At 50.7% G+C, this 18,310-nt stretch overlaps 1 protein-coding gene across 2 annotated transcripts in view; it reads right to left on the bottom strand.

Moving 5' to 3' along the window:
* The window catches only part of SP3 (Sp3 transcription factor), a 147,030-nt gene that overhangs the window by 25,802 nt on the left and 102,918 nt on the right, over positions 1-18,310 (bottom strand). For both annotated transcript variants that reach the window (XM_063933438.1, XM_063933439.1), the window contains one exon: positions 1,588-1,780. In XM_063933438.1, coding sequence (XP_063789508.1) covers positions 1,588-1,780 — 193 coding nt within the window. The remainder of the gene's footprint in view (positions 1-1,587; positions 1,781-18,310) is intronic.

Here is an 18,310-nt window from a genome sequence, read left to right as displayed (position 1 = left end):
TACCTCATTACCTCGGGTACAGAATATAGTGATAGCTACTTTAGATGGGATACACGAGAGTGAAACCATACAGCAGATACAGGCACACACAGTCACAGGCAATGCAAAGATTATTATAAGCACAATAAAACTGGACTGGATATACATACTAGACTGGAGGTATACATCAGAATACTCATACAATATATTCTGCAATAGGTACACTCTTTCTTAACTAACGCTGTCTGTAGAAAGACACGTAGAATACTCAAGTGTCTGTAAAGTCTCAGCGCTGTATACGGACGGCTTTACAGGGGAGACCTTGCCCTGCAATTCCAGAGACCAGAAGCAGCTATGCTCAGAAGATGGCACCCAGCATTGTCAGGAACTGAGGGAGTGTGAGAGGCAGCTCCAGGGCGAGAAATCTGTGAGGAGATAGCGCCCTGGGCTGGGGGAGGGGCTACAGCTCACCTATGCTAACCTCCCCACCGATATTACGGGGCTTTATCAATAGGGGTGTTAGTACACCCCCGACCTGTACTCCTACGCCCTGGCGGATATAGTGAGTCCATGCTCTGCAACAGTGTCCACACCAGCGTCACAGTCCGTCTCCCTAGACTGCGATCAGGAACGCGATTCGGTGGCAGGTTCTACCTCCTCCCTTCTTAGCAGCCACGCGAACCAGGAGAGCGTCTGCGACCGTGTGTCTAAGTTAGAGCGTCTCCACCGCAAGTACCCAGGAACTGAGCCGTGAGAGTATGCGACAATGCTTGGGTGGTTACGGAGACGCAGCACTGAATGTCACTCTTGAAGTCGTCTTAGCTTTTTCAGGGCTGCCCAGTGCAGCCGGCCTGCTTGGTGACCTGCTGCCTGCAGGCACCACTCGAAACTGAGCTCTCAGTGCCTGGTGGCGGGGTTATAGAGGAGGCCCCAATGCATCCTGGGACAGTTAAAGCTTTGCCTGATGGTGCCTCTGGATCAAGATCCCGCTCTACACTCCAATGTTTCCCTGTGGAAACCAATGTACCCTGCTGCAGAAATCTGCGTTTTGAGCCATGCAAACATGGTCTACAAGAAAACCACTTCCTAGGTATTCAATATATGCTTTACACCCAGCGGGAATTCGAATGGCTAATTGAATTCAGCCCTTAAGGTGCACACACACTAGGCGATATTGTAAACAATATTGCTAATTTTTACAGTCCTGAGCGATATAGTTTACAATATAGCCCAGTGTGTATACTACGAGTGATGGCCGATGCGCGCTCCCAGGGTGTCGGTCATACATGCAGCTCAATCCGACAATATCGTTAGAAGCTGCATGTTCGGGACGGCCGAGGCATGACGTCACTGTGCGATATCGTACAGTGTGTATGTACCAGATCGGCCACCCGGAAGGGGACACACTATGCGATATCACCTTGTGTGTACCCACCTTAAGTTGCTGTACTAGCAAATGGCTGAATAAATGAAGCAAAATAAACTCAGCATTATCATACTTATAAATATAAATGTAGTCTTTATTACAGAACGTATAGTTAGTGTCTGGTACACTCCTGGATTACTGTTTAAAAGTCTTTGACAATTTTACAAAGTCTAGATACAAACCTTCCAGCTCCATCTTTACAGTTGGGGCAAGTGCAGGCTACTCTCCTTAGTCTTTTTCCCTCTTGATTAGGTTGGTCGAGTTCGTCGTCAACAACTTGGACTCTCAGGTGAGTTAAATCATTGGTGTTGACTGTAGAATCACTGGTAAGTTGCCATTCCTCTGGATCCGGTTCTTCCTCCTTAATCCGTATAGCTGATTGGGAAGGGAGTGAAAAGACATTGTAACACTTTATATAACTTCTATTCACACCAACTACAAACTACTGTATATAAATCACTCTTCTAAACCAAATGCAGACTTGTGTGTGGGGGATGTGGGATATTGCAGAAATCCCATGTTACCACAGTTTAGAAAAAAGGTAGTTAATGGATGGCTTAAATGTCATGATCCAAGTAGGTAATGGAGGGTATGGGTCCAGGATTCATAAAGTACCTTGAAAATTATTGTCCTACACTTGTAAATCACAAAATGCTCCTGTGATAGTGTATAGCTCACACTGCACCCATGGATACTTGAAGGTTTGACACGGTGACCATTACTTCATGTGCCTGTTAACTATATGTTTGAATTATTGGTAATCAATTGATTTGTATGTCCTTTTTTGAAATTGTAGCAAATTATTGAGTCTGTATTTGCCAATATGTTTCTTATATGAACTGACACCCACTTTTGTGTAATTATAGAAATACACCTGAAGAAGTCCATTTGAGACTAGAGCCCAGTACACACTAGCCGATCCCCGCTGGCGCAGATACTGGCGGCAAGGACCCGGCATCGCAAGTGCATACACACTTGCCGAAGCCGGCAGAGAAGGGAGAGACCGCACAGATCTCTAGGCAAATCCAATTAATATAAAGCGCACTTTACAACCTAAATCCGACCCAGACAAGTAGCTGAAATGCTCAACCGCTGGAAAGGTTGGTGGTGCTCCCTGAGAGTAGAAATACTAATACAAAAATGCATGAACCTGTACATTTTTAATCATGTTGTGTTATATGTCTGTATGTTCTGTTTGTCAATATTTCACCTAGCTATCAGGAGTCAAGTTACTCCAATTTTATATGGTGACCTCAAATAAAAGTTAAGTTTTATAGAATCTTGTCCACTATAATTTAAGTATAATTTGGCTACTTACGTGAGTGCCCCAATATAGGAGAGTCTACCGCCATTTTCTTTTGGTATTCTGTTTTTTCCACTGGGCCTATGCCCAAATCAGAAACATATACTGTATTAATGGTTGTCAAAGAACAGGCAAGGCCTTACGGCATGTTTCAGGGTTCTGCTGATCCGTATGTGCTGTCGCATTGAATATTGGCCCTCATTCCGAGTTGTTCGCTCGGTATTTTTCATCGCATCGCAGTGAAAATCCGCTTAGTACGCATGCGCAAAGTTCGCACTGCGACTGCGCCAAGTAACTTTACTATGAAGAAAGTATTTTTACTCACGGCTTTTTCTTCGCTCCGGCGATCGTAATGTGATTGACAGGAAATGGGTGTTACTGGGCGGAAACACGGCGTTTCAGGGGCGTGTGGCTGAAAACGCTACCGTTTCCGGAAAAAACGCAGGAGTGGCCGGAGAAACGGTGGGAGTGCCTGGGCGAACGCTGGGTGTGTTTGTGACGTCAACCAGGAACGACAAGCACTGAACTGATCGCACAGGCAGAGTAAGTCTGAAGCTACTCTGAAACTGCTAAGTAGTTAGTAATCGCAATATTGCGCATACATCGGTCGCAATTTTAAGAAGCTAAGATTCACTCCCAGTAGGCGGCGGCTTAGCGTGTGTAACTCTGCTAAATTCGCCTTGCGACCGATCAACTCGGAATGAGGGCCATTGACTCTCTGATTTTGACTTGGGATTTCCCCTGAACCACAGACACTGACTATCTTTACCTGAGATTTTGACTATACTATGTACTAGATTTTACACAATATAGTCAAGATTTACTTGCCTGCACTGACTATCTTTTCTTGTGATACCGACCCCACGGAAGCGTGCATCAGTATCGGAAGCTGTGACACACACTGCGATTCGCACTAACTTTCCTTATGATTTTGACTATACAGTCAAAATTGTAAGGTTACATTGCACCGTGTGTATTCACTTTTAATGCGTAGAGCAGTGGTTCCCAAACTTTTTTGAATCATGGAACCCCAAAGTATCACAATTTTTTTCACGCCCCTCACAGGTCCTAAGTATCTTAAGATATTTAGAAAATATAAAATGAATATATTATATATATATATAGCCACTGTGGGGGCATATCTGGCACTATGAGGGCTGTGTACGGCTAGAGCTGCATTTCTCACCATAGGCTAATACTCGAGACAATAAGTTTTCCCAGGTTTTTGTGGTAAAATTAGGTGCCTCGGCTTATATATACACACATATATATATATCTCCTATATAATAGCCCAGATCTGTGACTTTGTGACTCATTTGCTAACGCTGGGCGGAGTCACAACACTGGGCGGAGATAGTCAAATGAGTCACAGATCTGGGCAAATCTATAAGAGACTAGGAGCAGAAGCAGATGGTATGGGCATGGCACAGGAAGGGGTGCATACCTCCCAGCTTTCTTCAGGTAGAAGGAGGGACACACGCGCAGCGAAAAGGGGCGTGACCAACGGACCGGGGTGTGGCTTCACGGGAGGGCCCCCGTTTTCGTAAGTGAGGGGGCATGCCCAGCGCTCTGCGAGCTGCTGCCATGCCTCCAGGGGCGGACTATGAGTCCGGGGGGGCCCAGGGCACTTAGGGCCCCCTGTCTCATCTCATTGCTGTGCCTGCTGTGGGTATGGGGAGCGTGGCCTAATCGCAGCCCACGTGGCCACGCCCTCTTATGCAAATTTCGGGTGGTTTGTTTTTTTTTTTATGGAATTTTGGCCCCTCAGGGGTAAATCCAGAGGGGGTGGTTGCTCCCTCACAGGCAGAAGAAAGCAGACCTGCCAACACGCAGCAGCGTGTGCTGACTGTAGCACAATGCTGCTGCTGGCAGGACGGGGGAGCTTCAGAGCTGGGACAGAGCTACTGCAGCTGGGGGGCCCCCTAAAACTGGGTCCCGGGGTACGTACCCCGTGGGCCCCCCCCTTAATCCAGCTCTGCTGCCGGAACCCCCCCTTAATCCGTACCCCCTGATGCCCCCTCTCCCTCTATTAAATAGACGCTGTGCGCATGTGCACAGCGTCTATTCACCGCTGCTCTGATAAGCAGAACAGCGAGTACAGGAGCTTCCCAACTGCCTCCCCTTCACTGCGGGACACTGCGGCCCGTGGGTGGGACAGCGGGACAGACCCCAAAAATGGGACTGTCCCGCATAAATCGGGACAGTTGGGAGGTATGGGGGTGTGTGAGAGGGTATGCCGTACAGACAGATGGGCACCGGCTCACTGTGTGCTTGACCCCCCCATATCAGCAAACTCAGCAGGAGCTCTCTGGCGCAGAGGAGCGTCACTTTCTGGCACACGCCACGCTTCTTAGCTACAGTCTTCTGGGGCACCTACCGCTGTGCAGGTTCCGTACTGCTTCTGTTATCTCCACCTCCGGCAACCCCACCGCTAGCTGCAGCGCTGCCGCCCGCAGTGAGGTGCGCCCAGCTCCTTCACACACTTTAGCCGGCGGGTAGCGCTGCAGAAGTCCGCGCTGCTTGCAGGCTCCGACCCCCTCCTCCCTCCAGCCGCAGCGTCTCCTGGGAGCTAACCAGTCACTCCCAGTCTCCCCTTACCACAGTGCCCGGCAGCCGCGAGTTCCGCGCCGCGTGCATGCTATGACCCCCTCCAGCCGCAGCGTCTCCTGGGGGCTAGCCAGTCACTCCCAGTCTCCCCTTATCACAGTGCCCGGCAGCCGCGAGGTCCGCGCCGCGTGCATGCTGTGACCCCCTCCTCCCTCCAGCCGCAGCGTCTCCTGTGGGCTAACCAGTCACTCCCAGTCGCACCTTACCACAGTGCCCGGCAGCCGCACGAGGTCCGCACTGTGTGACTGAGGAGTGGGGGGGGGGATGCGGACAGGCAGAGGAAGCAGGACTCCAGCCTGAGAGAGTCAGCCATGGCAAGTCTCCACCAGCAGCAGATCCCAACAGGTTGGAGTGGGACAGCAGCAGCCAGCAGCAGTGACTCCGGTGAGACACATCTGTCTGTCACCACTGTTTTGTCCCTAATACCAATCTCTCCTGTGCCCTGTCATGTCCCCGTCACCCCTGGCCTTGCCCTGTCACCCTTATCCTGGCCCTGTCACCCTTATCCTGGCCCTGTCACCCTTATCCTGGCCCTGTCACCCTTATCCTGGCCCTGTCACCCTTATCCTGGCCCTGTCACCCTTACCCTGACCCCCTTACCCTGGCCCTGTCACCCTTATGCTGGCCCTGTCACCCTTATGCTGGCCCTGTCACCCCTGTCCTGGCCCTGTCACCCCTGTCCTGGCCCTGTCACCCCTGTCCTGGCCCTGTCATTTCTGTCCTGGCCCCGTTGCTGCATACCCTCCAACTACCTTTTTGGTAGGTACAGTACCCGCAGTGCCTCCAGACCCCTTCCCAATGCACCACACCTCCGCACCTTCCCCTCCACACGCTGTGCCTCCAGACCCCCTCCACCACCCGCGGCTCCCACTCCTCCGCCCATCCACCACCCACAGCACCTCCAGACCCCCTCCACCATCCACCCCCCATATATGTCTCCCCTCTCCACCCGCAGCATCTACAGACACCCTCCCCCATCCGCAGTCCCCCCCCCCCCGCTACATTCTGTACATCGTGCCCTGCAGGTGCTGTTCGCGCCTCCTTCACAATCGCACGCCCTTTCATTGTGCAATATTTAACCACTAACAAAGGAATGCAGGTAATACTCCATATAAAACAAATATTGAACCCCAGAAAGGCATGCAAGGGTTAAGGGGGCGTAGCCCCTTGCGACGGTGTGAAGAGCGCCCGTAGGGCGCGATGAAGCACCTAGTATATATATATATATATATATATATACACACATACATATATAAACACACATACATATACACACACACACATATATATATATATATATATATATATATATATATATATATATATACACACATATATATATATATATATATATATATACACACACACACACATACATACTAGGTGCTTCATCGCGCCCTACGGGCGCTCTTCACACCGTCGCAAGGGGCTACGCCCCCTTAACCCTTGCATGCCTTTCTGGGGTTCAATATTTGTATTATATGGAGTATTACCTGCATTTCTTTGTTAGTGGTTAAATATTGCACAATGAAAGGGCGTGCGATGGTGAAGGAGGCGCGAACAGCACCTGCAGGGCACGATGTACAGAATGTAGCGGGTGCGGGGGGGGGGGGTGGGGGGGGGGGGGGGGGGGGGGACTGCGGATGGGGGGGGGTGTTGTCTGTAGATGCTGCGGGTGGAGGGGGGAGACATATGGGGGGTGACAGGGCAAGCACAGGGGTGACAGGGCAAGCACAGGGGTGACAGGGCAAGCACAGGGGTAACAGGGCAAGCACAGGGGTAACAGGGCAAGCACAGGGGTAACAGGGCAAGCACAGGGGTAACAGGGCAAGCACAGGGGTAACAGGGCCAGGATAAGGGTGACAGGGCCAGGATAAGGGTGACAGGGACATGACAGAACACAGGGCACGTGAGAGATTGGTATTAGGGACAAAACAGTGGTGACAGACAGATGTGTCTCACCGGAGTCACTGCTGCTGGCTGCTGCTGTCCCACTCCAACCTGTTGGGATCTGCTGCTGGTGGAGACTTGGCATGGCTGACTCTCTCAGGCTGGAGTCCTGCTTCCTCTGCCTGTCCGCATCCCTCCCCCCACTCCTCAGTCACACAGCGCGGACCTCGTGCGGCTGCCGGGCACTGTGGTAAGGGGAGACTGGGAGTGACTGGTTAGCCCCAGGAGACGCTGCGGCTGGAGGGAGTCATAGCATGCACGCGACGCGGCGCGGACCTCGCGGCTGCCGGGCACTGTGGTAAGGGGAGACTGGGAGTGACTGGTTAGCCCCCAGGAGACGCTGCGGCTGGAGGGAGTCATAGCATGCACGCGGAACTCGCGGCTGCCGGGCACTGTGGTAAGGGGAGACTGGGAGTGACTGGTTAGCTCCCAGGAGACGCTGCGGCTGGAGGGAGGAGGGGGTCGGAGCCTGCAAGCAGCGCGGACTTCTGCAGCGCTACCCGCCGGCTAAATTGTGTGAAGGAGCTGGGCGCACCTCACTGCGGGCGGCAGCGCTGCAGCTAGCGGTGGGGTTGCCGGAGCTGGAGATAACAGAAGCAGTACGGAACCTGCACAGCGGTAGGTGCCCCAGAAGACTGCAGCTAAGAAGCGTGGCGTGTGCCAGAGAGCTCCTGCTGAGTTTGCTGATATGGGGGGGTCAAGCACACAGTGAGCCGGTGCCCGTCTGTCTGTACGGCATACCCCCTCACACACCCCCATACCTCCCAACTGTCCCGATTTATGCGGGACAGTCCCATTTTCGGGGTCTGTCCCGCTGTCCCACCCACGGGCCGCAGTGTCCCGCAGTGAAGGGGAGGCAGTTGGAAAGCTCCTGTACTCGCTGTTCTGCTTATCAGAGCAGCGGTGAATAGACGCTGCGCACAACGTCTATTTAATAGAGACAGAGGGAGAGGGGGCATCAGGGGGTACGGATTAAGGGGGAGTTCCGGCAGCAGAGTTGGATTAAGGGGGGGGGGGGGCCCACGGGGTACGTACCCCGGGACCCAGTTTTAGGGGGCCCCCCAGCTGCAGTAGCTCTGTCCCAGCTCTGAAGCTCCCCCGTCCTGCCAGCAGCAGCATTGTGCTACAGTCAGCACACGCTGCTGCGTGTTGGCAGGTCTGCTTTCTTCTCCCTGTGCGGGTGTGTAGGAGGGAGCAACCACCCCCTCTGGATTTACCCCTGAGGGGCCAAAATTCCATTTAAAAAAAACCCACCCGAAATTTGCATAAGAGGGCGTGGCCACGTGGGCTACGATTAGGCCACGCCCCCAAACCCACAGCAGGCACAGCAATGAGATGAGACAAGGGGGCCCTAAGTGCCCTGGGCCCCCCGGACTCATAGTCCACCCCTGGAGGCATGGCAGCAGCTCGCAGAGCGCTGGGCATGCCCCCTCACTGACGAAAACGGGGTCCCTCCCATGAAGCCACACCCCGGTTCGTTGGTCACGCCCCTTTTCGCTGCGCGTGTGTCCTCCTTCTACCTGAAGAAAGCTGGGAGGTATGCACCCCTTCCTGTGCACATGCCCATACCATCTGCTTCTGCTCCTAGTCTCTTATAGATTTGCCCAGATCTGTGACTCATTTGACTATCTCCGCCCAGTGTTGTGACTCCGCCCAGCGTTAGCAAATGAGTCACAAAGTCACAGATCTGGGCTATTATATAGGAGATATATATATATATATATATATATATATATATATATATATATATATATATATAGATAGATATATATATATAGATACGATATATATAGATAGATAGATATATACATACACACATATACATATATACACACACACACACATATAAAATAAGATTTTACTTACCGGTAAATCTATTTCTCGTAGTCCGTAGTGGATGCTGGGACTCCGTAAGGACCATGGGGAATAGACGGGCTCCGCAGGAGACATGGGCACTTTAAGAAAGAATTTGGATTCTGGTGTGCTCTGGCTCCTCCCTCTATGTTCCCTCCTCCAGACCTCAGTAAAGAAACTGTGCCCGGAAGAGCTGACCGTACAAGGAAAGGATTTTGGGAATCCAGGGTAAGACTCATACCAGCCACACCGTATAACTGTGATAACTTTACCCAGTTAACAGTATTAACAATAACAGAGCATCCGATAAACCCTGATGCAACTATAACATAACCTTATTTAAGCAATAACTATATACAAGCATTGCAGAAAAAGTCCGCACTTGGGACGGGCGCCCAGCATCCACTACGGACTACGAGAAATAGATTTACCGGTAAGTAAAATCTTATTTTCTCTAACGTCCTAGTGGATGCTGGGGACTCCGCAAGGACCATAGGGATTATACCAAAGCTCCCAAACGGGCGGGAGAGTGCGGATAACTCTGCAGCACCGATTGAGCAAACGATAGGTCCTCCTCAGCCAGGGTATCAAACTTGTAGAACTTTGTAAACGTATTTGCACCTGACCAAGTAGCAGCTCGGCATAACTGTAATGCCGAGACCCCTCGGGCAGCCGCCCAAGAAGAGCCCACCCTTCCTAGTGGAATGGGTTTTCACTGATTTTGGCTGCGGCAATCCAGCCACAGAATGAGCCTGCTGAATCGTGTTACAGATCCAGCGAGCAATAGTCTGCTTTGAAGCAGGAGCACCAAGCTTGTTGGATGCATACAGGATAAACAGTGACTTAGTTTTCCTGACTCTAGCCGTTCTGGCTACATAAACTTTTAAAGCCCTGACCACATCAAGTAACTCGGAATCCTCCAAGTCACGAGTAGCCACAGGCACCACAATAGGTTGGTTCATATGAAAGGATGAGACCACTTTTGGCAGAAATTGTGGACGTGTCCTGAATTCCGCTCTATCCATATGGAAAATCAGATATGGGCTTTTATGAGACAAAGCCGCTAATTCTGACACGCGCTAAGCCGAAGCCAAGGCCAATAGCATGACCACCTTCCACGTGAGGTATTTCAACTCCACTGTTTTAAGTGGTTCAAACCAGTGTGATTTCAGGAAACTCAACACCACGTTAAGATCCCAAGGTGCCACTGGAGGCACAAAGGGAGGCTGAATATGCAGCACTCCTTTCACAAACGTCTGAACTTCTGGCAGAGAAGCCAACTCCTTTTGAAAGAAAATGGAAAGGGCCGAAATCTGGACCTTAATTGAGCCTAACTTCAGGCCCAAATCCACTCCTGACTGAAGAAAGTGAAAGAAACGGCCCAGCTGAAACTCCTCTGTAGGAGCATTGCTGGCCTCACACCAAGAAACACATTTTCGCCATATACGGTGATAATGTTTAGCTGTTACGTCCTTCCTAGCCTTTATCAGCGTAGGAATGACCTCCTCCGGAATACCCTTTTCTGCTAGGATCCGGCGTTCAACCGCCATGCCATCAAACGCAGCCGCGGTAAGTCTTGGAAGAGACAGGGTCCCTGTTGCAACAGGTCCTGTCTTAGAGGAAGAGGCCACGGATCCTCTGTGAGCAATTCTTGCAGATCTGGATACCAAGTCCTTCGTGGCCAATCTGGAACAATGAGAATTGTTCTTACTCCTCTTTTTCTTATTATCCTCAGTACCTTGGGTATGAGAGGAAGAGGAGGAAATACATAGACCGACTGGAACACCCACGGTGTCACCAGGGCGTCTACAGCTACCGCCTGAGGGTCCCTTGACCTGGCGCAATAGCTCTGTAGCTTTTTGTTGAGGCGTGACGCCATCATGTCTATCTGTGGTAGTCCCCACCGACTTGTAATCTGTGTGAAGACTTCTTGATGAAGTCCACACTCTCCCGGGTGGAGGTCGTGTCTGCTGAGGAAGTCTGCTTCCCAGTTGTCCACTCCCGGGATGAACACTGCTGACAGTGCACTTACGTGACTCTCCGCCCAGCGAAGAATCCTGGTGGCTTCCGCCATCGCCACTCTGCTCCTTGTGCCGCCTTGGCGGTTTACATGAGCCACTGCGGTTATGTTGTCTGACTGAATCAGAACCGGTTGGTCGCGAAGTAGGGACTCCGCTTGATGTAGGGCGTTGTATATGGCCCTTAGTTCCAAGATGTTGATGTGAAGGAAAGTCTCCTGACTTGACCATAGGCCTTGGAAATTTCTTCCCTGCGTGACTGCCCCCCCACCCCCGGTGGCTTGCATCCGTGGTCACCAGGACCCAGTTCTGAATGCCGAATCTGCGGCCCTCCAGAAGGTGAGAACTCTGCAGCCACCACAGGAGAGACACCCTGGCCCTGGACGATAGGGTGATTAACCGATGCATCTGAAGATGTGATCCGGACCACTTGTCCAGGAGATCCCATTGAAAGGTCCTCGCATGGAACCTGCCGAAGGGAATGGCCTCGTATGATGCCACCATCTTTCCCAGGACTCGTGTGCAGTGATGCACCGACACCCTTTTTGGTTTTAATAGGTCTCTGACCAGTGTCATGAGTTCCTGAGCCTTCTCCATCGGGAGATAAACCCTCTTCTGGTCTGTATCCTGAATCATGCCCAGGAAGGGCAGACGAGTCGTAGGAATCAACTGCGACTTTGGAATATTCAGAATCCAGCCGTGCTGTCCTAACACTTCCAGAGAGCGTGCTACGCTGATCAGTAACTGCTCTCTTGACCTCGCTTTTATGAGGAGATCGTCCAAGTATGGGATAATTATAACTCCCTTCTTTCGAAGGAGTATCATCATTTCGGCCATTACCTTGGTAAATACCCTCGGTGCCATGGACAGACCAAACGGCAACGTCTGGAATTGGTAATGACAGTCCTGTACCACAAACCTGAGGTACTCCTGGTGAGGGGGTAAATGGGGACATGTAACTAAGCATCCTTGATGTCCAGTGACACCATAAAATCCCCCTCTTCCAGTCTTGCAATTACCGCCCTGAGCGATTCCATTTTGAACTTGAACTTCCTTATATAAGTGTTCAAGGATTTCAAATTTAGAATGGGTCTCACCAAACCGCCTGGTTTCGGTACCACAAACATTGTGGAATAGTAACCCCGTCCCTGTTGAAGGAGGGGAACTTTGATTATCACCTGCTGCAGGTACAGCTTGTGAATTGCCGCCAGTACTACCTCCCTTTCCTTGGGAGCAGCTGGCAAGGCTGATTTGAGGTAACGGCGAGTGGGAGACGCCTCGAACTCCAGCTTGTATCCGTGAGATACCACTTGTAGAACCCAGAGATCCACCTGTGAGCGAACCCACTGGTCGCTGAAGTTCCGGAGACGCGCCCCCACCGCACCTGGCTCCACCTGTGGAGCCCCATCGTCATGCGGTGGACTTAGTGGAAGCAGGGGAGGATTTTTGTTCCTGGGAACTGGCTGTCTGGTGCAGCTTTTTCCCTCTACCCCTGCCTCTGGGCAGAAAGGACGCGCCTCTGACCCGCTTGCCTTTCTGAGGCCGAAAGGACTGTACTTGATAATACGGTGCTTTCTTAGGCTGTGAGGTAACCTGAGGTAAAAAAGTCGACTTCCCAGCTGTTGCTGTGGATACGAGGTCCGAGAGACCGTCCCCAAACAATTCCTCACCCTTATAAGGCAAAACCTCCATGTGCCTTTTAGAATCAGCATCACCTGTCCATTGCCGAGTCCATAATACTCTCCTGGCAGAAAATAAGAATTTACTTACCGATAATTCTATTTCTCGGAGTCCGTAGTGGATGCTGGGGTTCCTGAAAGGACCATGGGGAATAGCGGCTCCGCAGGAGACAGGGCACAAAAAGTAAAGCTTTAGGATCAGGTGGTGTGCACTGGCTCCTCCCCCTATGACCCTCCTCCAAGCCTCAGTTAGGTACTGTGCCCGGACGAGCGTACACAATAAGGAAGGATTTATGAATCCCGGGTAAGACTCATACCAGCCACACCAATCACACTGTACAACCTGTGATCTGAACCCAGTTAACAGTATGATAACAGCGGAGCCTCTGAAAAGATGGCTCACAACAATAATAACCCGATTTTTGTAACTATGTACAAGTAATGCAGATAATCCGCACTTGGGATGGGCGCCCAGCATCCACTACGGACTCCGAGAAATAGAATTATCGGTAAGTAAATTCTTATTTTCTCTATCGTCCTAGTGGATGCTGGGGTTCCTGAAAGGACCATGGGGATTATACCAAAGCTCCCAAACGGGCGGGAGAGTGCGGATGACTCTGCAGCACCGAATGAGAGAACTCCAGGTCCTCCTTAGCCAGGGTATCAAATTTGTAGGATTTTACAAACGTGTTTGCCCCTGACTAAATAGCCGCTCGGCAAAGTTGTAAAGCCGAGACCCCTCGGGCAGCCGCCCAAGATGAGCCCACCTTCCTTGTGGAATGGGCATTTACATATTTTGGCTGTGGCAGGCCTGCCACAGAATGTGCAAGCTGAATTGTATTACACATCCAACTAGCAAAAGTCTGCTTAAAAGCAAGAGCACCCAGTTTGTTGGGTGCATACAGGATAACAGCAAGTCAGTTTTCCTGACTCCAGCCGTCCTGGAACCTATATTTTCAGGGCCCTGACCACATCTAGCAACTTGGAGTCCTCCAAGTCCCTAGTAGGCGCAAGACACCACAATAAGCTGGTTCAGGTGAAACACTGACACCACCTTAGGGAGAGAACTGGGGACGAGTCCGCAGCTCTGCCCTGTCCGAATGGACAAACAGATATGGGCTTTTTTGAGAAAAAAACCACCAATTTGACACTTGCCTGGTCCAGGCCAGGTCCAAGAGCATGTTCACTTTTCATGTGAGATGCTTCAAATCCACAGATTTGACTGGTTTTAAACCAATGTGTTTTGAGGAATCCCAGAACTACGTTGAGATCCCACAGTGCCACTGGAGGCACAAAAGGGGGTTGTACATGCAATACTCCCTTGACAAACTTCTGGACTTCAGGAACTGAAGCCACTTCTTTCTGGAAGAAAAATCAACAGGGCCGAAATTTGAACCTTAATGGACCCCAATTTGAGGCCCATAGACACTCCTGTTTGCAAGAAATGCAGGAATCGACCGAGTTGAAATTTCTTCGTGGGGCCTTCCTGGCCTCACACCACGCAACATATTTTCGCCACATGTGGTGATAATGTTGTGCGGTCACCTCCTTTCTGGCTTTGACCAGGGTAGGAATGACCTCTTCCTGAAAGCCTTTTCCCTTAGGATCCGGCGTTCCACCGCCATGCCGTCAAACGCAGCTGCGGTAAGTCTTGGAACAGACATGGTACTTGCTGAAACAAGTCCCTTCTTAGCGGCAGAGGCCATAAGTCCTCTGTGAGCATCTCTTGAAGTTCCGGGTACCAAGTCCTTCTTGGCCAATCCGGAGCCATGAGTATAGTTCTTACTCCTCTACGTCTTATAATTCTCAGTACCTTAGGTATGAAAAGCAGAGGATGGAACACATACACCGACTGGTACACCCACGGTGTTACCAGAACGTCCACAGCTATTGCCTGAGGGTCTCTTAACCTGGCGCAATACCTGTCCCGTTTTTTGTTCAGACGGGACGCCATCATGTCCACCTTTGGTAATTCCCAACGGTTTACAATTATGTGGAAAACTTCCCCATGAAGTTCCCACTCTGCCGGGTGGAGGTCGTGCCTACTGAGGAAGTCTGCTTCCCAGTTTCCATTCCCGGAATGAAACACTGCTGACAGTGCTATCACATGATTTTCCGCCCAGCGAAAAGTCCTTGCAGTTTTTGCCACTGCCCTCCTGCTTCTTGTGCCGCCCTGTCTATTTACGTGGGCGACTGCCGTGATGTTTTATCCCACTGGATCAATACCGGCTGACCTTGAAGCAGAGGTCTTGCTAAGCTTAGAGCATTATAAATTTACCCTTAGCTATATTTATGTGGAGAAAAATCTCCAGACTTGATCACACTCCCTGGAAATTTTTTCCTTGTGTGACTGCTCCCCAGCCTCTCGGGCTGGCCTCCGTGGTCACCAACATCCAAAACTGAATGCCGAATCTGCGGCCCTCTAGAAGATGAGCACTCTGTAACCACCACAGGAGAGACACCCTTGTCCTTGGATATAGGGTTATCCGCTGATGCATCTGAAGATGCGATCCGGACCATTTGTCCAGCAGATCCCACTGAAAAGTTCTTGCATGAAATCTGCCGACTGGAATTGCTTCGAAGGAAGTCACCATTTTTTTACCATGGCCCTTGTGCAATGATGCACTGATTTTAGGAGGTTCCTGACTAGCTCGGATAACTCCCTGGCTTTCTCTTCCGGGAGAAACACCTTTTTCTGGACTGTGTCCAGAATCATCCCTAAGCACAGGAGACGTTGTCGGGATCAGCTGCGATTTTGGAATCTTTAGAATCCACCCGTGCTGTTGTAACAGTATCCGAGATAGTGCTACTCCGACCTCCAACTGTTCCCTGGACTTTGCCCTTATCAGGAGATCGTCCAAGTAAGGGATAATTAAGACGCCTTTTCTTCGAAGAAGAACCATCATTTCGGCCATAACCTTGGTAAAGACCCGGGGTGCCGTAGACAATCCAAACGGCAGCGTCTGAAACTGATAGTGACAGTTCTGTACCACGAACCTGAGGTACCCTTAGTGATAAGGGCAAATTTGGGACATGGAGGTAAGCATCCCTGATGTCTCGGGACACCAGATAGTCCCCTTCTTCCCGGTTCGTTATCACTGCTCTGAGTGACTCCATCTTGATTTGAACCTTTGTAAGTGTTCAAATTTTTTTAGATTTAGAATAGGTCTCACCTAGCCTTCTGGCTTCAGTACCACAATATAGTGTGGAATAATACCCCTTTTCTTGTTGTAGGAGGGGTAATTTAATTATCACCTGCTGGGAATACAGCTCGTGAATTTTTTCCCATACTGCCTCCTTGTCGGAGGGAGACCTTGGTAAAGCAGCCTTCAGGAGCCTGCGCAGGGGAAACGTCTCGACATTCCAAACTGTACCCCTGGGATACTACTTGTAGGATCCAGGGGTCCTGTACGGTCTCAGCGTCATGCTGAGAGCTTGTCAGAAGGGTTGGAACGCTTCTGTTCCTGAGAATGGGCTGCCTGCTGCAGTCTTCTTCCCTTTCCTCTATCCCTGGGCAGATATGACTCTTATAGGGACGAAAGGACTGAAGCTGAAAAGACGGTGTCTTTTTCTGCAGAGATGTGACTTAGGGTAAAAACGGTGGATTTTCCAGCAGTTGCCGTGGCCACCAGGTCCGATGGACCGACCCCAAATAACTCCTCTTCCTTTATACGGCAATACACCTTTGTGCCGTTTGGAATCTGCATCACCTGACCACTGTCGTGTCCATAAACATCTTCTGGCAGATATGGACATCGCACTTACTCTTGATGCCAGAGTGCAAATATCCCTCTGTGCATCTCGCATATATAGAAATACATCCTTTAAATGCTCTATAGTCAATAAAATACTGTCCCTGTCAAGGGTATCAATATTTTTAGTCAGGGAATCCGACCAAGCCACCCCAGCTCTGCACATCCAGGCTGAGGCGATCGCTGGTCGCAGTATAACACCAGTATGTGTGTATATACTTTTTATGATATTTTTCCAGCCTCCTGTCAGCTGGCTCCTTGAGGACGGCCCTATCTATAGACGGTACCGCCACTTGTTCTGATAAGCGTGTGAGCGCCTTATCCACCCTAAGGGGTGTTTCCCAACGCGCCCTAACTTCTGGCGGGAAAGGGTATACCGCCCATATTTTCTATCGGGGGGAACCCACGCATCATCACACACTTCATTTAATTTATCTGATTCAGGAAAAACTACGGTAGTTTTTTCACATCCCACATAATACCCTCTTTTGTGGTACTTGTAGTATCAGAAATATGTAACACCTCCTTCATTGCCCTTAACGTGTGGCCCTAATAAGGAATACGTTTGTTTATTCACCGTCGACACTGGATTCAGTGTCCCTGTCTGTGTCTGTGTCGACCGACTAAAGTAAACGGGCGTTTTAAAACCCCTGACGGTGTTTTTGAGACGTCTGGACCGGTACTAATTGTTTGTCGGCCGTCTCATGTCGTCAACCGACCTTGGCGCGTGTTGACATTATCACGTAATTCCCTAAATAAGCCATCCATTCCGGTGTCGACTCCCTAGAGAGTGACATCACCATTACAGGCAATTGCTCCGCCTCCTCACCAACATCGTCCTCATACATGTCGACACACACGTACCGACACACAGCACACACACAGGGAATGCTCTGATAGAGGACAGGACCCACTAGCCCTTTGGAGAGACAGAGGGAGAGTTTGCCAGCACACACCAAAAACGCTATAATTATATAGGGACAACCTTATATAAGTGTTTTCCCTTATAGCATCTTTTTTATATATTTCTAAAGCCAAATTAGTGCCCCCCCTCTCTGTTTTAACCCTGTTTCTGTAGTGCAGTGCAGGGGAGAGCCTGGGAGCCTTCCCTCCAGCCTTTCTGTGAGGGAAAATGGCGCTGTGTGCTGAGGAGATAGGCCCCGCCCCTTTTTCGGCGGCCTCGTCTCCCGCTCTTAACGGATTCTGGCAGGGGTTAAATATCTCCATATAGCCCCAGGAGGCTATATGTGAGGTATTTTTAGCCAAAAAAGGTTTTCATTTGCCTCCCAGGGCGCCCCCCTCCCAGCGCCCTGCACCCTCAGTGACTGCCGTGTGAAGTGTGCTGAGAGGAAAATGGCGCACAGCTGCAGTGCTGTGCGCTACCTTAAGAAGACTGAGGAGTCTTCTGCCGCCGATTCTGGACCTCTTCTCGTTTCAGCATCTGCAAGGGGGCCGGCGGCGAGGCTCCGGTGACCATCCAGGCTGTACCTGTGATCGTCCCTCTGGAGCTAATGTCCAGTAGCCAAGAAGCCAATCCATCCTGCACGCAGGTGAGTTCACTTCTTCTCCCCTAAGTCCCTCGTTGCAGTGATCCTGTTGCCAGCAGGACTCACTGTAAAATAAAAAACCTAAGCTAAACTTTTCTAAGCAGCTCTTTAGGAGAGCCACCTAGATTGCACCCTTCTCGGCCGGGCACAAAAATCTAACTGAGGCTTGGAGGAGGGTCATAGGGGGAGGAGCCA

The sequence above is a fragment of the Pseudophryne corroboree genome, chromosome 7, assembly GCF_028390025.1.
Source record: "Pseudophryne corroboree isolate aPseCor3 chromosome 7, aPseCor3.hap2, whole genome shotgun sequence".
NCBI classification, from domain to species: Eukaryota; Metazoa; Chordata; class Amphibia; order Anura; family Myobatrachidae; genus Pseudophryne; species Pseudophryne corroboree.
This window is presented reverse-complemented; position numbering and strand designations above follow the sequence as displayed.